General features: G+C 48.5%; 2 protein-coding genes across 2 annotated transcripts in view; both read right to left on the reverse strand.

The window, feature by feature from the left end:
• Positions 1 to 7,536: 7,536 nt before the first annotated feature.
• On the reverse strand, positions 7,537 to 9,076 carry LOC308263634 (U8 snoRNA-decapping enzyme-like; the record flags this gene model as incomplete). The annotated part of the gene is made up of 3 exons (XM_080696620.1): positions 7,537 to 7,716; positions 8,589 to 8,858; positions 8,939 to 9,076. 3 exons carry the CDS (start codon positions 9,074 to 9,076, stop codon positions 7,537 to 7,539), a joined length of 588 nt encoding a protein of 195 aa, XP_080552746.1.
• A 161-nt stretch (positions 9,077 to 9,237) lies between these two features.
• The window catches only part of NEK11 (NIMA related kinase 11), a gene marked incomplete at both ends in the record, with an annotated part of 215,264 nt that continues 204,000 nt past the window's right edge, over positions 9,238 to 20,501 (reverse strand). The window contains 4 exons of the mRNA XM_080696621.1: positions 9,238 to 9,296; positions 9,449 to 9,579; positions 9,656 to 9,873; positions 19,514 to 19,763. Coding sequence (XP_080552747.1) covers positions 9,238 to 9,296; positions 9,449 to 9,579; positions 9,656 to 9,873; positions 19,514 to 19,763 — 658 coding nt within the window. The remainder of the gene's footprint in view (positions 9,297 to 9,448; positions 9,580 to 9,655; positions 9,874 to 19,513; positions 19,764 to 20,501) is intronic.

The following is a 20,501-nucleotide window of genomic DNA, read 5'->3' on the forward strand; positions in this document are numbered from 1 at the left end:
CTTTTCAAGCGTGAGAACAACTGAATGGCACTTGGGCTGGCATCACCTCTGCCGCGTGGTTTCCGCCAGACCGTGTCCACCACTGGACGGAGCATAACCCCACAGTCCTCCAGGTCAGAGGGAGCGTGGGGGACCCGGGGAAAAGACCACGTGGCTTCTCTTTGGAGGAGGTTTCTGGGGCTAAAACGCCATACGGGTCAGTCCCTTTGTCTTCTCCTCGCTCTCTTCTTTTTCTTAATGACTGACTTCCGTCCCTCTCAGATAAGCCACCAGCCAGCATCTTTTAGTTGGACTCCAATTCCCATGCGAACCATGAATGTAGTCACAGTGGATGCGTCATCCTCCATCTTTACCTTTTCCTCCCTCTTCACCTCTCTGTTTGACCGTTTGCTGTGCAATCAACTGAGACTCACAGCCAACTCCCCTCCCCACGTCGTGTCTATAGCACTCAGCCTTCCTCCGTGTGGAAGGAGAGAGTCATCGTCCCCCAATGTTTCAGCTGAGAAGGGGCCGTTCTGTCAGGAACCTGGTGGCTGATAGGGACTTTGGCTCAGCACCAGAGGAGGCCTGAAAGCGTTGACGCTGCACCCGCAGCCGCAGCCGGCACACTCCAGGGAAAAGCAGGAGGCTGAGCTGGAGAAAGGACCTGCTGGTTCTGCTGAGACAGGCAGAAGTGGGTTGTGGGGGAGGGCTGGGCCTCTCACCTCCCAGGAAACATTTGCTGAGACTCAGGAGGAGCCCGAGCATCCTGTGCTGAAACAGCGCAGGCCGCGGCTCTCCACGCTCATCCCAAGAGCCACCTCCATTAACCCTCATCGCAGGCATCCCAGCCCAGCATTTCAGATAAGGAGCGGGGTCAAGGGCCGGGCTCAGAGTCCTCACAGCAGCTAGAGGAGGAGGCAGGCGGGGGCGTGTTGAAGGAGCCGCCATCTTCTTTCCTTCAGTGGGTGGCGACTTAATGGGGTCACAGGACACCTGGGAGGCGGCAGCCCAGACTTTTCCTTATCAGGGTGGAGGTGGAGGATGGGGAGAGATGCAGCCTGGGCTCCCTCCCTCTCTTCTTGCTCACCTGTGAACTCAACTCAAATGAACTCAAAACACAGACCACTTTTAGGATGGCTGGTGGAGACAGAACCCCCTGACCAGGATGGGTACTGCTAAATGATACAGGAAAGTATGGACGCCTGACTCCTCACCATCTCCAGGACCAAAAAAATAAGGAAATATAACATAAATAAAAAGTGGGAGTCAGGTGCGGCAGCACATCCCTGTAATTCCAGTACTTGGGAGGATCACAGGTTCAAGGTCAGCATACGGGCGACTGGTTGTCAAACCAGACCCCGCTGCAAAACTAAAAACTAAAAATGGCTGGGGTGTTGTTCGGGGCAGCACACCACTGGGTTGACTCTCCAGTACCACATAATAAATGAATGTTAAAAATGAAAATGCCCAGGAGGCAGAGAGAGGCAGAGGACTGGATATTGAGCTGAGCGGGAAGGTAGAACATGGTGAAAGGGACAAGGAATGGTGCCCACAGTTGGACCAGCTTTCCCCTGAGGCTGAGTGGGTGCAGAGATGCTAGGCACTGAGGGGCCGTGAGCAGGGGGCACCCACTCGGCCTCAGTGGGCTCACCTGCCCTGAACCTCATGGCTCTGCAGTGTGCTCCTCGCCACCACCGGCCTCCTGTAAGTGCTCTCCTACAGGCCGTGTCCTCACACGGCCGTGTGGCCATTCCGCTGGCTGCTGAGGATGTTGCTCCGGGTTCACCCCAGCCTCTCTACCCCATCGGTTCCTGGCCTTGTCAGCCACTGGGATGTCACCCCAGCCCCAGCCTCATCACCCTGGATCTTGTCACTGTCCAGCCCTCCCCTGGCCCTGAGCAGCCAGCTTTGTCCTAGCCCAGACCCTGAATGTACCCGAGATAGCTCTCCATGGCCTAAAAACACCTCCCTCGGTCTCACCATACTGGAGGTCCTGCCTCACCAGACCTTCGGTTTGCTCAACATGGCAAAGTGTTTCCACCTTCATTTCCCATCTTAGCCACTTTAAACCTTAGACCCGCGGTCCATGGCTATAGTTTCCATGCTTGTCTTCTGAATCACCTTGCCTTCCATCCCCTGCAGAACCCCAACTGCAGTGTCTCCATCCCAGCCCCCAACACTGAAGAGGGGAGCAGAGGTGTGCGCTCATTCCCTGCTCCGCTGTGTTCAAACAGCTTGCTTTCCCAATGCCGGGGGCTTGAGACTCCACACCCAGCAAGATCACCCTTACCCACCACCAATGACACTCCACCATCCCGCCATTAATGTAGCCACCCAAGTCCTCTACATCACCCCTCCTCCATTCCTGGGCCACGCCATGTCATAGGACCCTCCCTCTTCCCTCCTCCTTCCTCTCGTCACCTCCTCCTCCTCCTCCAGCCCTCTCCTCCAATTCCCATCTCATCCTCTTAAATCAATTTCCTGCTCCTTTGCCCAAATACCTGAAACTGGTATTTTATTAAGGAAAGAGGTTTATTTGGGTCACAAAAATTCTGAAAGCTGAAAGATCAACACTGGCCTGGCCTGTGAGCGCAGTCTCCTCAGAGGACCCTTTGCTGTGCTACAGGATGGCAGTGTGCAAGTTGAAATCACTGTATACAGAAGGGATCGAGCAGTCGGGGAGGACCTGCTTTGTAAGACTCTACTCTTGTGGGAACTAATGAACGCTTTGAGACCGGCATTAATTCATTCCAAGGGTAGAATCCCCTGGGACATAATGACCTCCTAGCCGCATCTGTGTGGTGTGTGTGTGTGTGTGTGTGTGTGTGTGTGTGTTGCTGGGTATTGAATCTAGGGGGATTCTACCTCTGAGCTACATGCCAATCTCTGTTTATTTATTTATTTATTTATTTATTTATTTATTTATTTATTTACGGTACTGGGGATGAAACCCAGGGACATTCTACCTCTGGGCAACATCCCCAGCCTTATTTTGAAACAGGGTCTCACTGAGTTGCAAAGGGCCTCACTCAGTAGTAGCTGTGGCTGTCTGTGAACCATGATCCTCCTATCTCAGACAGACTCCCAAATGCTGGGATTACAAGTGTGCTCCACCACACCCGGTTTATTTTTTATTAAGTCTAAGTTCCTGAGGCTGATCTTGAACCTATGATCTTCGTGTCTCAGTCTCCCAAATACTAGGATCACAAGCATGTACCACCATGCCTGATGAGATAGGATTTTTGAAAGGTTATGAGATCATAAGTGATCAATTCACTCATGCATTGATGGATTAATGAGTTACTGTCAATGTGACTTTTTTATTTTATTTATTTATTTATTTATTTATTTATTTATTTTTATAGGACTGGGGTTCCTGGAAGCCCTTCTACCTCGGGGCTACACGCCCAGACCTATTTTTTGTACTTTTTTTATTTGGAAACAGGGTCTCTTAAGCCAACGCGGCTGGCTTCGAACCTGTGCGATCCTCCTGTCTCCGTCTCCCAAGTGCGGGGATTACAAGCGTGCGCCCCCACGCCCAGCTCAATGTGACTTTTTAAATAAAAGCTGCCTCTTCTTTCATGAGCGCTATCTTGCCATGTGCTGTCTTGATTTACCTTGAGACTCTGCGGAGTCCCCACACGCTTGATGTGAAACAGATCCCAGGACTATGCTCTTAGAGGTCCAGACTGTGAGGGAAAGAAGGCTGTTTCTCAATCAATTACCCAGTCAAGGACTTGCACTGTAACAACAGAAATGAGCTATGGCAAACACCAAGTCTTCTTCCTCACCCACAACTTGATGCCTTAAGACATAAACCTAAAAGCCCTCCTTAAACCCTCCTCCTTCCCTCCATCCTTCCACAGCCATCCTGTGAGTCTGTGTTGTCCATGGCACCACCACAGCCATCCTCCAACACAGGTCCACCCTGAAGGCCCTGTACCATCCCTCTGTGGCCGAGTTCTCCAGCCTCATCTCCCTTTGTTTAGTAATGTCTAATCATACTGGCATTTTTCCATTTCTAGACCATAGTCCAACCAGTTAAATTCGAATACAAATGTTTTAAGTTCTCTACCCTACATTTCAACCCCGCATTAAAAAATGGTGCCTCCTACCCTTGAATTTTGGCCTTCAATAACTTGCTTGACCAAAACAGTGTGGTAAAAGTTACACCTAGTAATTGTGTGATTTCTGAGACCAGATCAGAAGTCTATCCCTTCTACCCACACCATGATGGAAGCCACATACAGGGATTTGGGTTCCATTGAGGCCAACCTTCCATCCATCCCTCCCAAGGTGCCAGACCTATGCCTGAAGGTACTGTGGATTCTCTGGACCACCAGCTCAATATCACTGGGCTCTCTGAACAGATCTGCAGCAGACATGGGTAACATTTGCCCAGCTGGGCCCTATAAAAGCTTCTGATCCACAAAATCCTGAAATATAAAATGGCTGTGGCTTTAAATATTTTAAAGATTACATTTTGGTAGGGTTTATCAAGATTCTTCTACATCAAGACCTTGACACATGCTTCTTCTGGACAACCCTTGCTGCACTCGTACCCGGCGACGTCCTTGTGCGTCAGTGAAGTTTAGGATTCTTTTGTAATGTAACTGTGGTGTGTAAATCACATATAGCTTTGAGTTAAAGATTAAGAGACACAGCCATTAGAGCTGGATATGGCAGTGCACACCTGTAGTCCCAGTACTTGGGAAGCTGAGATAGGAGGATCACAGTTGCAAGGCCAGCGTGCAGTAACTTAGTGACACCCTATTTCAAAATGAAAAATAAAAAAGGTTGGGAGTAGAGCTCAGAGGCTATTCCAGTACCACAAAATGAAAAATTAGTAGGGTTGGAGGTATATCTCAGGGGCTCTCCCAGTAACACACACACACACACACACACACACACACACACACACCTATTTAAAAATAGCTACAACAACTTATTAAGAGATATAGATCATAGAAGAGGGGAACTATGCATTAAAACCATAAAAGGTAGTGATATATTAAAAGTGTAGAATAATTGTATTTGATCAAAGAAAAGTTGTCAGCTTAAAAGAAGTCAGTTTTAAGATGTCTTATGCATGCCTTATGGTAACCACAACATTAGTCTACAAAAGATAACAAGAAAAGAATCAAAAGCATGCCACTAGAGAAAATCACCTAATCAAAAGGAAGAGCATGAGCAAAAGAAACACACTGCAAAATAACCAGAAAACAACGAACAGAATGGCAAGAGTGCACTCTCATCCCAATGATTACCTGGAATGCAAAGGAAGTAAGTTCTCCAATCAAGATACACAAAGTGGTTGAGTAGGTTAAGAAAAGAAGATCCGGCTACATAAAACCTACGAGAGACCCGCTTTGCTCTTGAAGACACAGTGAAAATGAAAGTAAAGGGATGAGAAGAAGATACTTAATGCAAATGAAGCCAAAATACAGAGGGGGAGTAGCTAGAGCATATATGAGGTAATGTCGACTCATTAAAATAAAAGAACTGGGCTGGGGTGCACCTCGGTGGTAGCGCACCGACCTACACACACATGTGCAAGGCGCCGGGTTTGATTCCTGGTACCATGAAAATAAAAAGGAAATTTAAAAACTGTAAAAAGAGACAAAGCATTACATAATAGTAAGAGGGTCAATTCAATGAGAGGATATAATAATTACAAACAGAGATGATCTCCACATGAGAGAATCTAAATATATAAGGAAATACTAAGAGATCTCAGGGGAGAGATTGACTCTAAAGTCAAAATAATAAGGGGCTTCAATACCTCATTTGACCAATGGTCAAATCACACAGACAGAAAATCAATAAGGAAACAGCAGACTTATACTATACTCTAGAATGAAGGGGCCTAGGAGGTATAACAGAACAGCCCACCCAATAGCGGCTCCATGCGCATTATTCTCAAGAATACACAGAATATTCTACAGGGCAGATTGTACGTTAGGCCGTGAAGCAACTCTTAAAAAGTTCAAGAAAGCCAAATCATCACGTTTCTTTTCCAACCACAATGCTGTGAAGCTAGGAATTTGTGTCAGCCAGAGTTTCAGGAATGTCACAAATGTAGGGAAATGAATTTCTGAACAACCAATGGGTCAAAGAAAAAATTAAAGAGGAAATTAAAAAATATCTTGAGACAAGTGAAAATGGACATGCAATGTACCAAAACTTAGAGGTGCAGCAAAAGCAGCTCTAGGAGGTAAACTAAGAGCAATAAATATATAGAGAAATCTCAATTAACAACTTAATGGTTTACTTGAAAAAACTAGAAAAATATGAACTAAACTCAAAGCAGAAGGAAGAAGATAATAAGATTAGAACAAAATAAATGAAAGAAGACCACAAAAGCAATGAAAAGAGGTAAATGACACCAAGAGCTAATTTTGTGTGTGTGGTGCTGAGGATGGAACCCAGGAGCATTCTACCTCTGAGCTACACCCCCAGCCTGATTTTTTTATTCTTTATTTTGAAACTGGGTCTCACTAAATTGCAGAGGGTTTCGCTAAGTAGCGGAGGCTGGCTGCGAACCTGTGATCCTCCTGTCTCAGCCTCCCAAATGCTGGGATTACAGGTATGTGTCACCATACCCAGACTAAGAGTTCATTTTTGAAAAGACAAAGTCAACAAAACTTTGAGAAAAATAAAACTGAAATAAAATCTGAAATGAAAGAGGAGACATTAGAACAGAGACCCGGAAGAAACAAAATACTCTATGAGTTTCCCGTGAACAATTATTTGCTGATAAAATGGAAGGAAATAGATTAAAAAAAATAAACCCAGCTTTTTAAACTATGCAGCTCAAAATATTCATCTCTGGCCTTTATGGAAAAGTGCTACGATTCCCTGAACCTTGTGCTATCCCTGGCCATGGTAGACACAAAAATAGTATCTGCTGAAGACCAAAGGACCTGGGAGCCCAGCTATCTGCCATCTTTACTGGGAGGCCATTCCTGGCAGAGCAGGACGAGTTGGCATTGCCAGCTGGGCCAGCAGCTCACAATGAGAGCCCAGGAGGAGGGGTGCTGGAGCTCTAAGGTTGCAGCTCCATGGTCAGCCAAGAAACTGAGATGCTTTTTGACCTGTTGTGCTATTTGGAGGGCGAGGAAGGGGGCTGGCCAGACGCTGCAGAGCGGCCTGTAGGAGAGGGACCCTCCCCTGCTGCAGAAGTCCTCCCCAGGGAGGAGCAGGGATGGGGCAGCCATGCCCCACAATGCTGCTTCCTGTTTAAACTGGCAGGGACGCAGGAACATGGGAGGCTACGCAGGTCACACAGGTCCTGCACATGCAAGCCTGGGTTTTCCGGGCTGTGGGCACGCACAGGCCCAGGGAGGAGGCAGACCCCAAGACTCTGCCAGGGCCCAGGATGAGCTATGGATTGGGGCCCCCAATGGACCCTCTGCTCATCACACATTGAATTCACATCTCCTTCTTTTAATCTGATATCACCTATTAACTCTAAGAGAAAACATCCTCCCTTCCCTCTGTGGCTCCCTGGTACCAAGGCCCTGTTCTGGTTCTGTAGGTCCACAAAGGTCGCATCTACTGAAATGTTGGCTGCCTAGGGCCTAAGAAAGAGCCCTGCGCTACGAGTCCCAAGTCGCGGAGGGCTTCCTGTAGCTGCTCCCTGGTAGCACCAATAAAGGAATTCTCTAGGAAGGCAGAGAGGCCTCCCACACCATCCCGCAGGGTGTACAGGGGCACCCGCACCAGGCCCAGGACCTGTGAAAAGGAGGAGAGAGGAATCAAGTCTCTCTCCAGCAAGATCTAGGGCGGAAGGCTTGTTCCCCAACCCGGCCCCTTAACAGCACAGTGGAGCTAGACCCAAGGCTCATACCTCAGTGCGCTGACACTGTGGAGGCAACTACCCAGACACGCTACCCAGCGCCACAAAGCCGAACACTCTCCACATCTCGCTGAAACCTGCGGTGGCTCTGCCTCTAGGGTGCAGGCATGGCCCTACACCCGCGGTTCTCAGTGGAAGGACACCAGCAAAGAATGTAATGTCAACCCCACCCCAGCAACTGTGGAGGCGGGGGCCTGGGAATCGCTGGTTGGGTGTGGATGTGCTCACAAAGAGCGGACATCAGTCACAGCTGATGTAAGTCCCCCTCCCCTACAGGAATCCGATACTTGCCAAAGCTGGAGTGCCACCTCCACAGACAATCTGCCTCCCTACTCCAGTCTTAAGCGCCATATTTTGGGGCATTTTTAAACGGCCTTTCAGTGCGCTTAAGGGCCATATTTTCCACCTAAGGAAAACGGGCCCAAAGTGAAGGGCTTAGCTCCACAAATGGAGGTGGTCAAAGTCTCGACCATCATCACACAGCAACAGGGAAGGGCAGGCGGGGATGGGTGTGTTCTAGAAAGATCTCTGCAGAAGCCAGTCAAGTGGAGCGAGGGCAGGAGTGAAGCTCTTAGGAGGCCCGGTCGGCAGGTGTATCATCTGATTAGAGATAACCGAGATCCCAGCTGCTCCTGGAAACTGGACCGGAGGGGCTGCTACCCCCTTCCCAGGACCCTTTCTTTGGGGAGGGGTTTCTTGGGGAAGAAACTGATGGGGCGTGGGGGGGGGGGTCCCGGGCTGGGCCCACCTCCAGCCCGTGGTCCTTGGCTCGCGGGGCGCTCGCTTCCACGGCCTCCAGCTGCTCCAGGGTGAGACCCTTGGCGTAGAAGTGGGCCACCACGCGCGGCTTGCCCCCGGACAGCGAGCTGCGGTGGTCGGCGCGCTCCACGCGGAAGGCGGACGCCGCCTCGCCCAGCTGCTCCTGCAGCTCGCGGTTGAGCCCGTCCTCCAGGGTGCGGTCCTGCGCGTCCACGAAGCCGCCGGGGAAGCCCAGGCGTCCGTCGAAGCGCATCTGCATCTGCGGGAGACCCACGGGTGGGCTGGGGCTGCGCCCCGGGAGGGCGGGCCGGGCGGGGAGTGGCGGGCGCCCCCTCTCACCAGCACGGCGTACCGCTGCGGGATGCGGCCGAAGAGGACCCCCGGGTTGGGCGCGTAGAGCATCACATAACAGAGGTGCCGCCAGTTGGGCCCCAGCGCCAGCGCCTCGGACAGTTCCATCTGGCGGGACTTGGCCATGGCCCAAAGCTCCCGGGCTTGTGGGGTGGGCCCCCTGGCTAGGTGAGCGAATCCCAGGGGTCTGGGAGGGGCGGCATGGACCCAGCCCTGTAGGGTCCAGGCACCCGACCCAGGCGCCGAGGGGCGGGCGTCGTGGAGGGGCGGGGAGAGGAGGCAGCCAATCAGAGCGCGGCTCTCGGGCTGGACCCTTGGGAATCTGCAAACTTCTCCGGGGTTGGACCTTGGACCAGGGTGGGGCTCAAGGTGTGGCTGGCGCCCAGAACTTAGAACTCGGCAGGTAAATAAATGCTCAAGTCATAATTGGGCGGTCCTGGCGGGTGTAGGGAGCTTGGGAGGCTCAGGATTTGCAGACGGGGCAGGAGGTAAAATTACTGAGGGATCCTGAATGACGGAGGTCCAGCAGAGTGTGGAGGGAACTGCCTGTCTCGGGTTTGGTCACCTGGAACCAGGAGCGGGGGTTGGAGTTGGGTTTAGGGAAGAAAGGGAGCAGGCCATGGTCCATCCTACAGCAATGGTGAGGGAGAGGCCTGATGGGTATAAGAGCCGTCTTCATTCGGCGGATGAAAATTGGGAGCGTACTGGGCCGGCGTTAAGGTGCAATTTCCGGCCTGCCATTTTGGGCAGGGGATGGTAAGAGAGATGGCCAATGGTCCTAGGAAGTGACTGCGGTGGTAGTAGGCGCTGGCAGCGCTGGGAGTGGAGCATCCGACGCACAGAACGTGGCCCATGGAGAAGTCACAGGATTTGGTGAGATTCTTCTGGGAAATGGAGGAGAGAGAAGATGCTATGGTGAGACCCTGCGGACCAGAAAAGAGAATTAGGAGTGGCCACAGGCACCAGAAGACTGCTCGGCTTTCTAGACTTTACCCTCAACCGCCCCCCCCCCCAGACCTTTGAGCTGTGAGGGCGGGTGGGGAACAGGTGGCTCATCCTCCCAGGTAGGGTGGCAGGGGACCGTGCAGGGGATGCTGCTGGGGGACACCTTCCTAGCTCCCCTCCATCTTTCCAAAACCAGGGTCTGTTGTGCAAAGGAAGGGGGAGGCAGCTCCTTAAGAGGGTTCCAGCATAAAGTCACAGCCTGTTAAGTGTCAGACCATGGTAAGGAAGAGCCCAGAGCGCATCCAGACATAGGCTTGTGCCCTTCAAAGTCACATAACTACCCCAGGTCCCCGGTTGCTCATCTGTTTGACAGAGATACCAACCTTTAGGATACAGAGGTCCTCCCCACGCTGCCCGGCAGAGTGTAGGTGCAGCTGTTCCCGGAGTTGAAGGTGGGGCACAGAGCTGTGTCTTCTGGTAGAGCCGGGGTTGGAACTCAGCCATGTTCAGCAGGCCCAAAGGGTGTGTGTGTGGGGGGGTTAGATGTCTGTGGTCCCATCTTTTCTAGCTTAATCTGGGTAACAGGGCAGAGATGCTCTCTGCTGCCCTCAGGCAGCTGAGTCAAGTGGACCTTAAGGGTGATACGGTTGTCGTGAGCCTGCTAGAGTTCCAGGGGGCTAGGAAATGGCTCTGGTAAGACATTAGGGTCTTCCCGCAAACAGCTCCTAAAATCTTTTACAAACCGTGTCAGGATCCCACCCTGGACCAGTCGAGTCAGAATCCCTGGCAGTGTTGCAGGGACATGGCCATATTTTTCTCTCAACTGTTTGGAGTGAATAGTTAAGTCACCAGGGTTGAGGACCAGAGTCATCTCTCCTCTCTTCCTCCATTCCAGAGTGGCATGGCTTCTCTCTCAGATGGGCTACTTTTCAGGATTTAGGGTCAAACATGCCCCTTCGAGAGCATGGGCTATTAGTTTTTCTTTCCTGGTTGCTGGAGGAGGAGGGGGAGGAGGGGGAGGGGGAGGAGGAGGAGGGGGAGGAGGAAGAGGGGGAGGAGGAGGAGGGGGAGGAGGAGGAGGAGGAGGAGGCGGAGGAGGCGGAAAGAAAACTGGAGAGGAGGAGGAAAGGAGCAGGCTGATGTCATGTGCCAAAGGGAGAGGGGCACAGGAACCTCCAAAAGTACCCTCAGTACTTTTTTGTTTTGCAATTTGACTAACAAAATAAAGTAATATCGGATTATAACCCAGAGCACTATGTGTCCACTGTGTTATATGGACATGAACTAATACCGATTAAATAAATCTAGGAGAAAAGAAAGCTCTCCCACACAGAAGAACTGGAAGTAATGTCTACAGCTGTTCCGCCATCAAGAAGGATCAGGGTAATTCTGTCCCCCTCACGGGGTTGTGAATAGTGACTCCCTTCTAAAGAATATGGTAAGGAATCGGGAAGCTGGGTGATTGTAACTGTGTGGAGAAATTAGCCAAGTGTTCAAGGCCAACACCGGTGTGCCTCAGTTATGTTGGGAGATGAACTCCTTTGATCACATGGGATAAAAATGGTGCTTATGGGTGTGGTCTTCCTCCCCAAAAGATAACCCTGGTCCAGTCATTAGAAAAGCACCAATCAAATGCCAGTGGAGGGACACTCCACAGAACACTTGACCAGTAAGCCTCAGAAGTGGTAAGGTGATCTCAGTCTGTTAGGAATGCCGGAAAAAAATAGTATAGGCTGGATGGCTTGTAAACAACTGAAAATTGATTTCTCACAGTTCTGGGCACTGAGAGGTCCAAGGTCAAAGGGCCAGCAGATTTGGTGTCTGGTGAGGGTCCAGTTCCTGCTTCATAGAAGACCATCTTGTTGGCGAGAGTTCATAGGTCAGAGGTGCAAGCCGGGGAGTTCTCCAGGGTCTGTTTTATAAGGCCACTAATTCTTCATGAAGTCTCCATCCTCATGACTGAATCACCTCTCAGTGGCCCCTTCCTAACTTCCTAAGCATTTCAGTATGTTACATTTGGAGTGGGGTGCAAATATTCAATCATCTATAGCAGTTATGACATGACTGAGAAATTGTTTTAATAAAACACTAATATCCTGGAGCAGACAAGACACATTAAATAATAAGCAAATCTGAATAAAGTATGGATTTTGCTTAATAGTAATGTAAGGAAATGTGCTCGTTATTGGCTCATTGTAAGAAATGTATTAATGTAAGATCTTCCTAGAAGAATTGACTGGAGTCTGTGGGAACTCTTCATACTCTCCTCACAATTGAGCTCTAAGTATAAAACTTCTAAAAAATAAAGTTTATTTGTAAAAAAAAACCCAAAAAACAGGAGAATGCAGTTAATTAAATCCATACTGAGGCTGGGCATGGTTGCGCAAGCTTGTAATCCCCGCACTTGGGAGGCTGAGACAGGAGGATTGCACAGGTTCAAAGCAGCCTCAGCTACTTAGTGAGGCTCTCAGCAACTTAGTGAGACCCTGTTTCCAAATAAAATATAAAATAGGTCTGGGAGTATAGCCCAGAGGTAGAAATCCCCTGTATTCCACTCCCAGTACCACCAAATAAATAAATAAATAAATAAATAAATAAATAAATAAAACCATACTGAAGGGAAATTTACTAGACAACAGACCTGGTTCTTCAATAGATGAATTACCGCCAAAAAAGACTTAGAGGCAAAATCCATACATTAGAAGAGACACAGAAGACATCAATCCAAGCAATTGGACCATATCTGAATCCCAATTTGAACAATGTAGACAAAGTCACACAGTGGGAGACAGTTGAACACTAACTAGATGTTTGATATATGGAAATTATTGCTAATTAAGGTATAATATTATGGATATGTTTTTAAAGGGTTCTTTATCTTCTGAAGGTACATACTGAAATCTTAATGAATAACATGATAAAAGTAACCCAATGAAAGGGTAGAGGCCATGGGTATTAAAAATAAGATGGGCCATGAATTCATAATTTTTGAAGCTGGCTGTTGGTTTCACAATAGGGCTTATTATGTTACTCGTTTAAATAATTTGATGCTTTTAGAGTAAAAAATTAAAAATAGGAAGATCTTTGGTCACAATTTGCATTTGAATAAAGCTTTGTATTTCACGAAACCTTCAGGGATAGATTGATTCCCTTTTGGTGTAGGGGAAAGAAGAGGAAGTATGGGTGTGGTCTCACTTTTTAGAAATTAAGATGTGGGAGTGCAGAAGACCCGTGGATAGACATGATCAGTGTACCACATATACATGTGTAGAGATATCACAGTGAACCCAGTCACTTGTGAATACGTCTTGATTATAATAAAAATGATATTGGACAAAATCACTGTGACCAACACATTTTACCCATTCCACTTAATTCTCATAAGAGCTCCCAAGTGCTTCGAGTGTAGAGCCAAGGCTGAGAGCCACGGATTAAGAAGACTACAATGGAGGGAGGACGGGAGAGGTGCCACCAGTTAAAGCCAACTGGAGTTTATCCAGTAGGATTCCTGAAAAGACTGGACGATACTGTTTATTATTACTGATTAGATGTTCACATACCAGAAATCACATCCAGTAGCCTCGAGGGAGACGCTCTTCTCCAGAAACCAGCTCTATTTTTTGAATATTTGCATGTATAGCATTAATATCCACTGCCAAGTCCGGGGTAGTGGTGTGTGCCTGTAATCCCAGTACTCGGGAGGCCCAGACAGGAATATCACAGGTGCAGGGTCAGCCTCAGCAACTTAACAAGACCATGTTTCCAAATAGAAAATAAAATGGAGCTGAGGGTGTAGCTCAGAGATAGAAATGCCCCCTGCATTTAATCCCCAGTACCACTTACACACCAAATAAATAAATTAATTAATAATAAAAAAATCACTGCTATCTTTGGAAGCCTGTTAAATAGAACCATTTTAACATAAAGGCTTCCTTTCCAGATACTTCCAGTGTCTGCTCTGAACCTCTTCACTCAAATACCTCCAACCCAACAGGAGCCCAGCATCTCTCCCGTCCTCTGATCTGCATCTTCTCTGTATCCCCAGCTCTGTGAATCACCCATTTCCTGCCCAGTCCGCCTCACTGGGAACCTGGGCATCCTCCCAGAAAGCTCCTCTCCCCCCTCTCCCCATCGAGTTGGTCCTCAGTTATCTCAGTTTCCTCTTCTTGCATCCAACTCAAAATACCTAGACTTCATCAGATGCAGGCCAGGCCTTAATCTTTTCTCACCTGAAATATATACCTTACCAGACTCCCTGCACCCCTTCTTCAAATCTTCTTTCCACTGGGTACCACAATACAGCTAAAAACAGTGCCCATCAATACCTCTGGTTTTTGGCCCTGGCTAACAGGACACAGCAGAGTCAACTCAAGAATTCAGATCTGACCTTCACCTTCTGTTTGTTGATCCACTGCTGAAACATACTGTAGTGGTGACACATTCATTTCCCAGTGTCTGCAGATCAGGAAAATCAAGGGGTGCTTTATCTGGGTGGTTCTGGCTCGGGGATTCTGGTGAGGTGTTAGTCCAGATCTCAGGCAGGGTTGCAGTGGAATGAAGACCTGACTAGGGCTGGAGTTTTGCTGCCTGACGCTCATTAACATAGCTGGCAGGCTGGTGCCGGCTGTTGGCACAAGACCTGGGTTTCACACCGCATGGACCCCTCCATAAGGCCGCTTGTGGGTCCTTGCAACACGGCGCTGGCTTCCTCCAGAGGGGGTGGGGTGATCCGAGAGAAAGCAGGATAGAATCTTTTATGACCTAGATTCAGAAGCCATATACCATTGCTTCTATGGTATTCCATTGGTCATACAGGCTACCCCTGATTCCGAGTGGGGGAGATGTGCAGAGGGCATGCCTGCTGGAAGTGAGGCTCTCTGGGGGCCATCTTGCAGGCTGGCTGCCACCTCTCCTCTCTAAAGCTGACATAATCCCCCTCACATTTTACATGCCGTCAATACCAAGACATTCAAATTGCCAGAACACCCCGGGGCTGTGACTTTTGTTCATATTCCTTATGCCTATAAGATCTTTTTCTTCTTTTATTTGTGTTTTACATTTTTATTTGCTTTTATTTCCTCTTTTTTGTTTAGCTAGGCGCCTAAACTTAGTGCCTGGTGTAAGATAGGAACTCAGTACAGGTTGAGCTGAAATCCAGAGAAGAATTAGACCATCTCTGCATGGTCCAGGTAGGCATCATGCTCCCAGTCAGCATTGCCTTGAAACATGCTGAAAGCCAGAAACAGTGGAGTTTGTGGTTAACCTGGGCTATTTTGAAAAAGGATATTTCTATTTTTTCCAAGAAACCAGGTCATTTAACTGGAGATAAGTTTTCTCCAGATTTATAATCATCAATTCTAAAAAGAAAAAAGCCTGAAGATTTGGTAAGTGTTCGAGTGAGGTCGGGAGAAGGAAGGTACGCTGGCTAGCTTATTGCCATCATAATGCTGTGTAACAAATAACCACACAACCCGAGTAGCATAGTATGTAAACACTCGGATCTTGCTTAGAGTTGGTAGGTCCCCTGAGGTGACTCTGCCTTATTCCACAGTGGCTGTGGTCACTTTGCACCTCTCTGTGGGCTGCCTGGGGTGGACTCTGCTCCGAGTCTTCCCTCCTCCTTTGATAGGTTAGAGGTACACAAGAACATACCCAACTCATCTCCAGAGTTAGTACATCACCCAGCCAGAGCAAGCACCATAACCAAGCTTAGAGTTAAGGGATCAGGAAATATTAGGAACTGCAGAATTATAAGGCAACAGTCAATGGTGTAGAGCGGGGTGGATAGAGCTAGAGAATTCAATCCCTTGAAGTCGGAAAATTCCACAATATTTTAGAAAAACAAGTGTTTCTAGCTATCGAAAGACTGCCTCCCAAACTGAACTTGAGAACCAACTTTGAGAATATTCCTGCTGGAGTCAAGCTCTCAGTTCTGTGTGTCTTAGTCTGCTTTCTGTTGCTGTAACTGACTCCCACAGGCCAGGAAGTTTATAAAGGATAAAGGTTTGTTGTGATCACAGTTCTAGAGGTTGGGAGGGGCAAGGGCAAGAGGCCACATCTGGTCAGAGGTGGCTGGCACACTTCATCACTTGGCGAGGGGGTGGTTATAAGAGACAGAGCCAAACCAGCTTTTATATTTTATTTTTTGGTGGTACTGGGGTTCCTGGAAACCCTTCTACCTGCGGGCTACACTCCCAGACCTATTTTTATATTTTTTTTATTTGGAAACAGGGTCTCAATTAAGCCAGCGCATCTGGCTTTGAACCTACGAGATCCTCCTGTCTCCTCCTCCCAAGCACGGGGATTACAAGTGTGTGCCACCACGTCCGGCAAACCAGCTTTTATAACAGACTCACTGCAGGCCATTGACCTATGAGTCCATTAATACATGAATGGGTCATCCATGATGGCAGAGCACACCCAACCTAATCACCTCTTAAAAGTCCCATCTAGGCAGGCATGGTGGTGCATGCCTGCAAGCCTAGTACGTGGGAGGCTGAGACAGGAGGGTCACTGGTTAGAGGTCAGCCTCAGCAACTTATTGAGACCCTAGGCAACTTGGTGAGACCCTGTTTCAAAATAAAAATAAGCAAAGATAAAGGGATGGGTGTAGATCAGAGGCAGACTATCCATGAGTTCACTCCCTCCCCAACATACACACAGTCTAAAGCACTTCTACACTTTAAGCTGAACCTCACTGGCAATTCCACTCAATTTAACTTGTTCTCTGTATTGTTTACAGCAGTGGTCAGACATGGGTAGGAAACGACTCACTCTTGATCCCGGAGTAATTGGCAGAGTTGGTCTAGAATCCAAGGCATCTGGGACCAAAGTTCAGTTGTGTTTTCCCTCACGCAGGTTGGGGCGAAAGTATTTTAAAACATTCTTAATTCTGCATCCATCCCTGGTCCCCTCTGTTCCCGCCCCACACACCCGCTTCTTCTTTTTGCCCCGTTTTTGCTTCATTATCTTTGGGGCCTGGCTCTGTTTCCTTTTGATACCCTAGTTAGTGATCCCAACTTCTTAAAAGACTGCTGTGTGTCCCCCTGACCCCAACACACCCTGAGCTACTGCGCAATTCCTCAGCCTCCTTCTTATCTTCGACCCCCAGATGTCTGGACTCTTACAATAGACTCAGAGCCTCTGGGCAGGCATCAGCCCTGAGGACATGAAATAATTAACACCCATCTTTCTCCTTCATGTACTTCCTCTCCACAATGCCCAAAATAGCTGGTGGCATTTCCTCTGCATAAATAGAAAGCAGAAAAGTCCATTGGCATTTGTGAAGTGTGTGTGTGTGTGTGTGTGTGTGTGTGTGTGTGTCTTTCTACAAAGCACCAACATAGCCAGGCCCCTTTCTTCCCTCAATTCCTGTGACTGTCTCATACCAAGCAACTTCCTAGTTTTAGCTCCTCAGCTCAGTTTTCCTCCCACCTTGCAATTTAATTGGCTATTAATTCCCAAAATTCGTGACCCCAAACATGACCCAAAACTCAGTCTAGGTATACCTGAAGGAGAAAGGGTTTCCCCATGGCAGTGATAAGCACTGTCTTCAAGTCATGTCAGGTCTGCGTCCACCTCCCACCCCAGTGCACCAAGGGAAAGCGAGCTGCTCTGACGAGCACGGAGCTGCCACCCAGAATGGTGCTCCCCGGCTCACTCTCCTTCTCGGCGTGGTGCGGCATACAGTGCGAATCCCTGGGGGACAAGATATTTTCAGTTTGCACTTGTTTTCGTCAAAGTGTATTCTAAAATGCAGGACACTGCTCCCTGGGCGTGTTAATCTGTTTATGAAGGATAGTAGAGTCTGAGCATCTAGGGAGTCCCTCTTCAGATCCAGAAACTCGTGCGTTTCTCTGCTCTTATGTTATAAAAACCATAAGGAGATTATTATTATTATTATTATTATTATTATTATTATTATTGTAGTACTGGGAATGGAACCCAGGAGCCACATGCTCAGCCCCATTTTTTATCCTTTATTTTGAAACCGGGTCTCACTGAGTTGCAGAGGGCCTCACTAAGTAGCTGAGGCCGTCCGTGAACCATGATCCTCCTGTCTCCGCCTCCCGAATGCTGGAATAACAAGTGTGCGCCACCACGCCCGGCTCATATGGAGATTTTCATTGATGTGGGTTCTGCTGGAGCCCGTCTTCCAAATGTCTGCAGCCTGGTGGGTGTTAAAGGACAGGGCCCCCTTCCTGGGGTGAGACCTCTTTTCTGTTCACAAATGCGCAGTCTCTCATCTCCTCTTAGTGGTAATTATCATTTATCACTAACAAGATATTTTACATAAGGAAAAGATAAAAATAACAGGTGATTTCATTTTAACAATGGAATCTGTCTTTATTATGAATAAGTGTTCAATGTTCCATGCACTGAGGGTGAGTTTGGGGGATAAATCACAAAAGGGAATCGCCTTGGGGATTGTGTGTGGATGGCAGATACTGGGGATTACATCCAGGGGCGTTCTACCTTTTAGCCAGACCCCTAGTCCTGTTTTATTTTTATTTTGAAACAGTAACTCACTGAGTTGCTGAGGCTGGCCGCAAACCTGTGAACCTCTTGTCTCAGCCTCCCAAATTCTGGGATTACAGGGGTGTGCCACCACCCCCAGCACTTTTTGCATATTTAATCTAGGTCCTTATATTTATGTCCCTCTGGGGTTGTTCGTTGTGGAAGGGAAAAGTTGAACTCCAAAACAGGTGCTAAGCAAAAAGAAAAATCAGGGTCGCAGGGCAGAGAAATCTTTCTGAGGAGATAACATTTGAAGAGACTCTCTCGAAGTAAAGAAAATAAAAGGGGCAGGAGAACTTGGCCCCTGAGGCTAAAGCATGCTGGAGGAACATCAAGAAGGCTGGTGCGGCTAGTGGCTGGGAGAACAGGGAGAAGAAAAGAGAGGTATCAAGTCAAGTACTAGCTAATAATCAAACAACGGGAGTAGGGGGGGGGGAACGAGGCAGGCACGTCTGACTCCTGGGCAGCTCCGTGTCCAGCGACCTCACAGGCAGGCTGGCCACAGTCCTAGGGTCTTGGAGGTGCTGAGCTCTGACCTCCACGGGGAAGGAGAACAGAGCACCTGGCTTCTCCCCGGCCACCATCAGGGTGACTGGACCGTGGGGGAGCACTGACGACACACAGGTGATGGGAATCCTTTTCAGGTTGCCAAGCGTGGTCCAGGAGCTCATCTCAGAGCACAGACAGACAGCACGTACGGACCCATGGTACCGCGCCTAGGCAGCTGCGCCTCCTGCTCTCCAGTGGAGTCATTACCTCCAGCAGAGCATCCAAGGGACAGGTGGTAGTCCCCGTTATGGACCCCCTTCCATCTCATAAAGTCCACAAAAACCCATGTTTTGTGGATTTCACAGAAATGTATTTATTGGTGCTCCTGTTGTATTTATGCATTTATTCGTTCATTTATTTAATTTTCTGTGGCACCGGGGATTGAACCCAGAGGCATTCTACCTCCAAGCTAACCTCCAGCCCGATTTTCTCTTATTTGGAAATAAGGTCTAAGTTGCGGAGGGCCTTGCTAAGTTGTCAAGACTGGCTTCAAACCTGCGATCCTCCTGTTTCAGCCTCCCAAGTCCTGGGATTCCAGGCGTGAGCCATCACGCCCGGCTCCTGTTTGGGTGTGAGGGTCTCTGGGCGCAGGGTCTGGAGGGTGGGCTCTTTCTCTGCTGTACTCAGCAACAGCTCCTCAAAGTAGAGGAGCTGGTCCACCTCAAAGCAGTCGCTGGCCCGAGGGACCGCCCTCTCCAGCCGCTCCTGGATCTCCGTGTCACTGGCGCTCCTCTGCCTTGCTATCTTGAGGTAAGTGTAGACCTCTTCGAAGACTTCTGCTCCCAGCTTCTGCACGGCTGACCTGCCGAGGAGTTAGCAAAGGTGGTGAAGAGCCACATGTGGGTCTCGCCAGGGAGAAAAAGTGGGTTTTAAGAATTCATCACGCAAGGAACACAATCGCCCCGGGACTTAGGAAAAAGGAAAAAAAAAAAAAAAAAAAAAAACACAATGTGTCACTAACATCCAAAAATATTTAACAAGTCATGTTTGAATGTCCGATTGGCTCCAGGAACTCTTCCCGCAACTGTGAACACATCAGCAAACAATGTATACATTGTATTAGTCAGCTTTTCGGGACTATAGTGAAACACCAGAGACAGGCTTGCTTATGATGCACAGAGAGGTCTTTTTGTTTTGTTTTGTTTTTCCACTGGTACTGGGGATTGAACACAGGGACATCCTAGTTCCAAGCTCCACCTTTAAGATCTTTTTGGTTTTTATTTAATTTTATTTATTGTACTGGGGATTGCACCCAGGGGCATTCTACCTCCGAACTACACCCCCAGCCCTATTTTTTTGTTTGATTTTATTCTTCTTTTTGAAACAGGGTTTCACTAAGTTGTGAAAGGCCTCACTAAGTAGCTGAGGCTAACTGTGAACCTGCGACCCTCCTGTCTCAGCTTCCCAAGTACTGGGATTACAAGCATGTGCCACCATACCTGGCTTAGTTTTTATTTTGAAGCAGGATCCCCCCCCCAGATCTTTTTAGTGTTTATTGTAAACGAGGATCTTGCTGCATTGCTGAGGCTGGCCTTGAACC

Source organism: Muscardinus avellanarius (assembly GCF_963383645.1).
Source record: "Muscardinus avellanarius genome assembly, chromosome: 5".
Lineage (NCBI taxonomy): Eukaryota > Metazoa > Chordata > Mammalia > Rodentia > Gliridae > Muscardinus > Muscardinus avellanarius.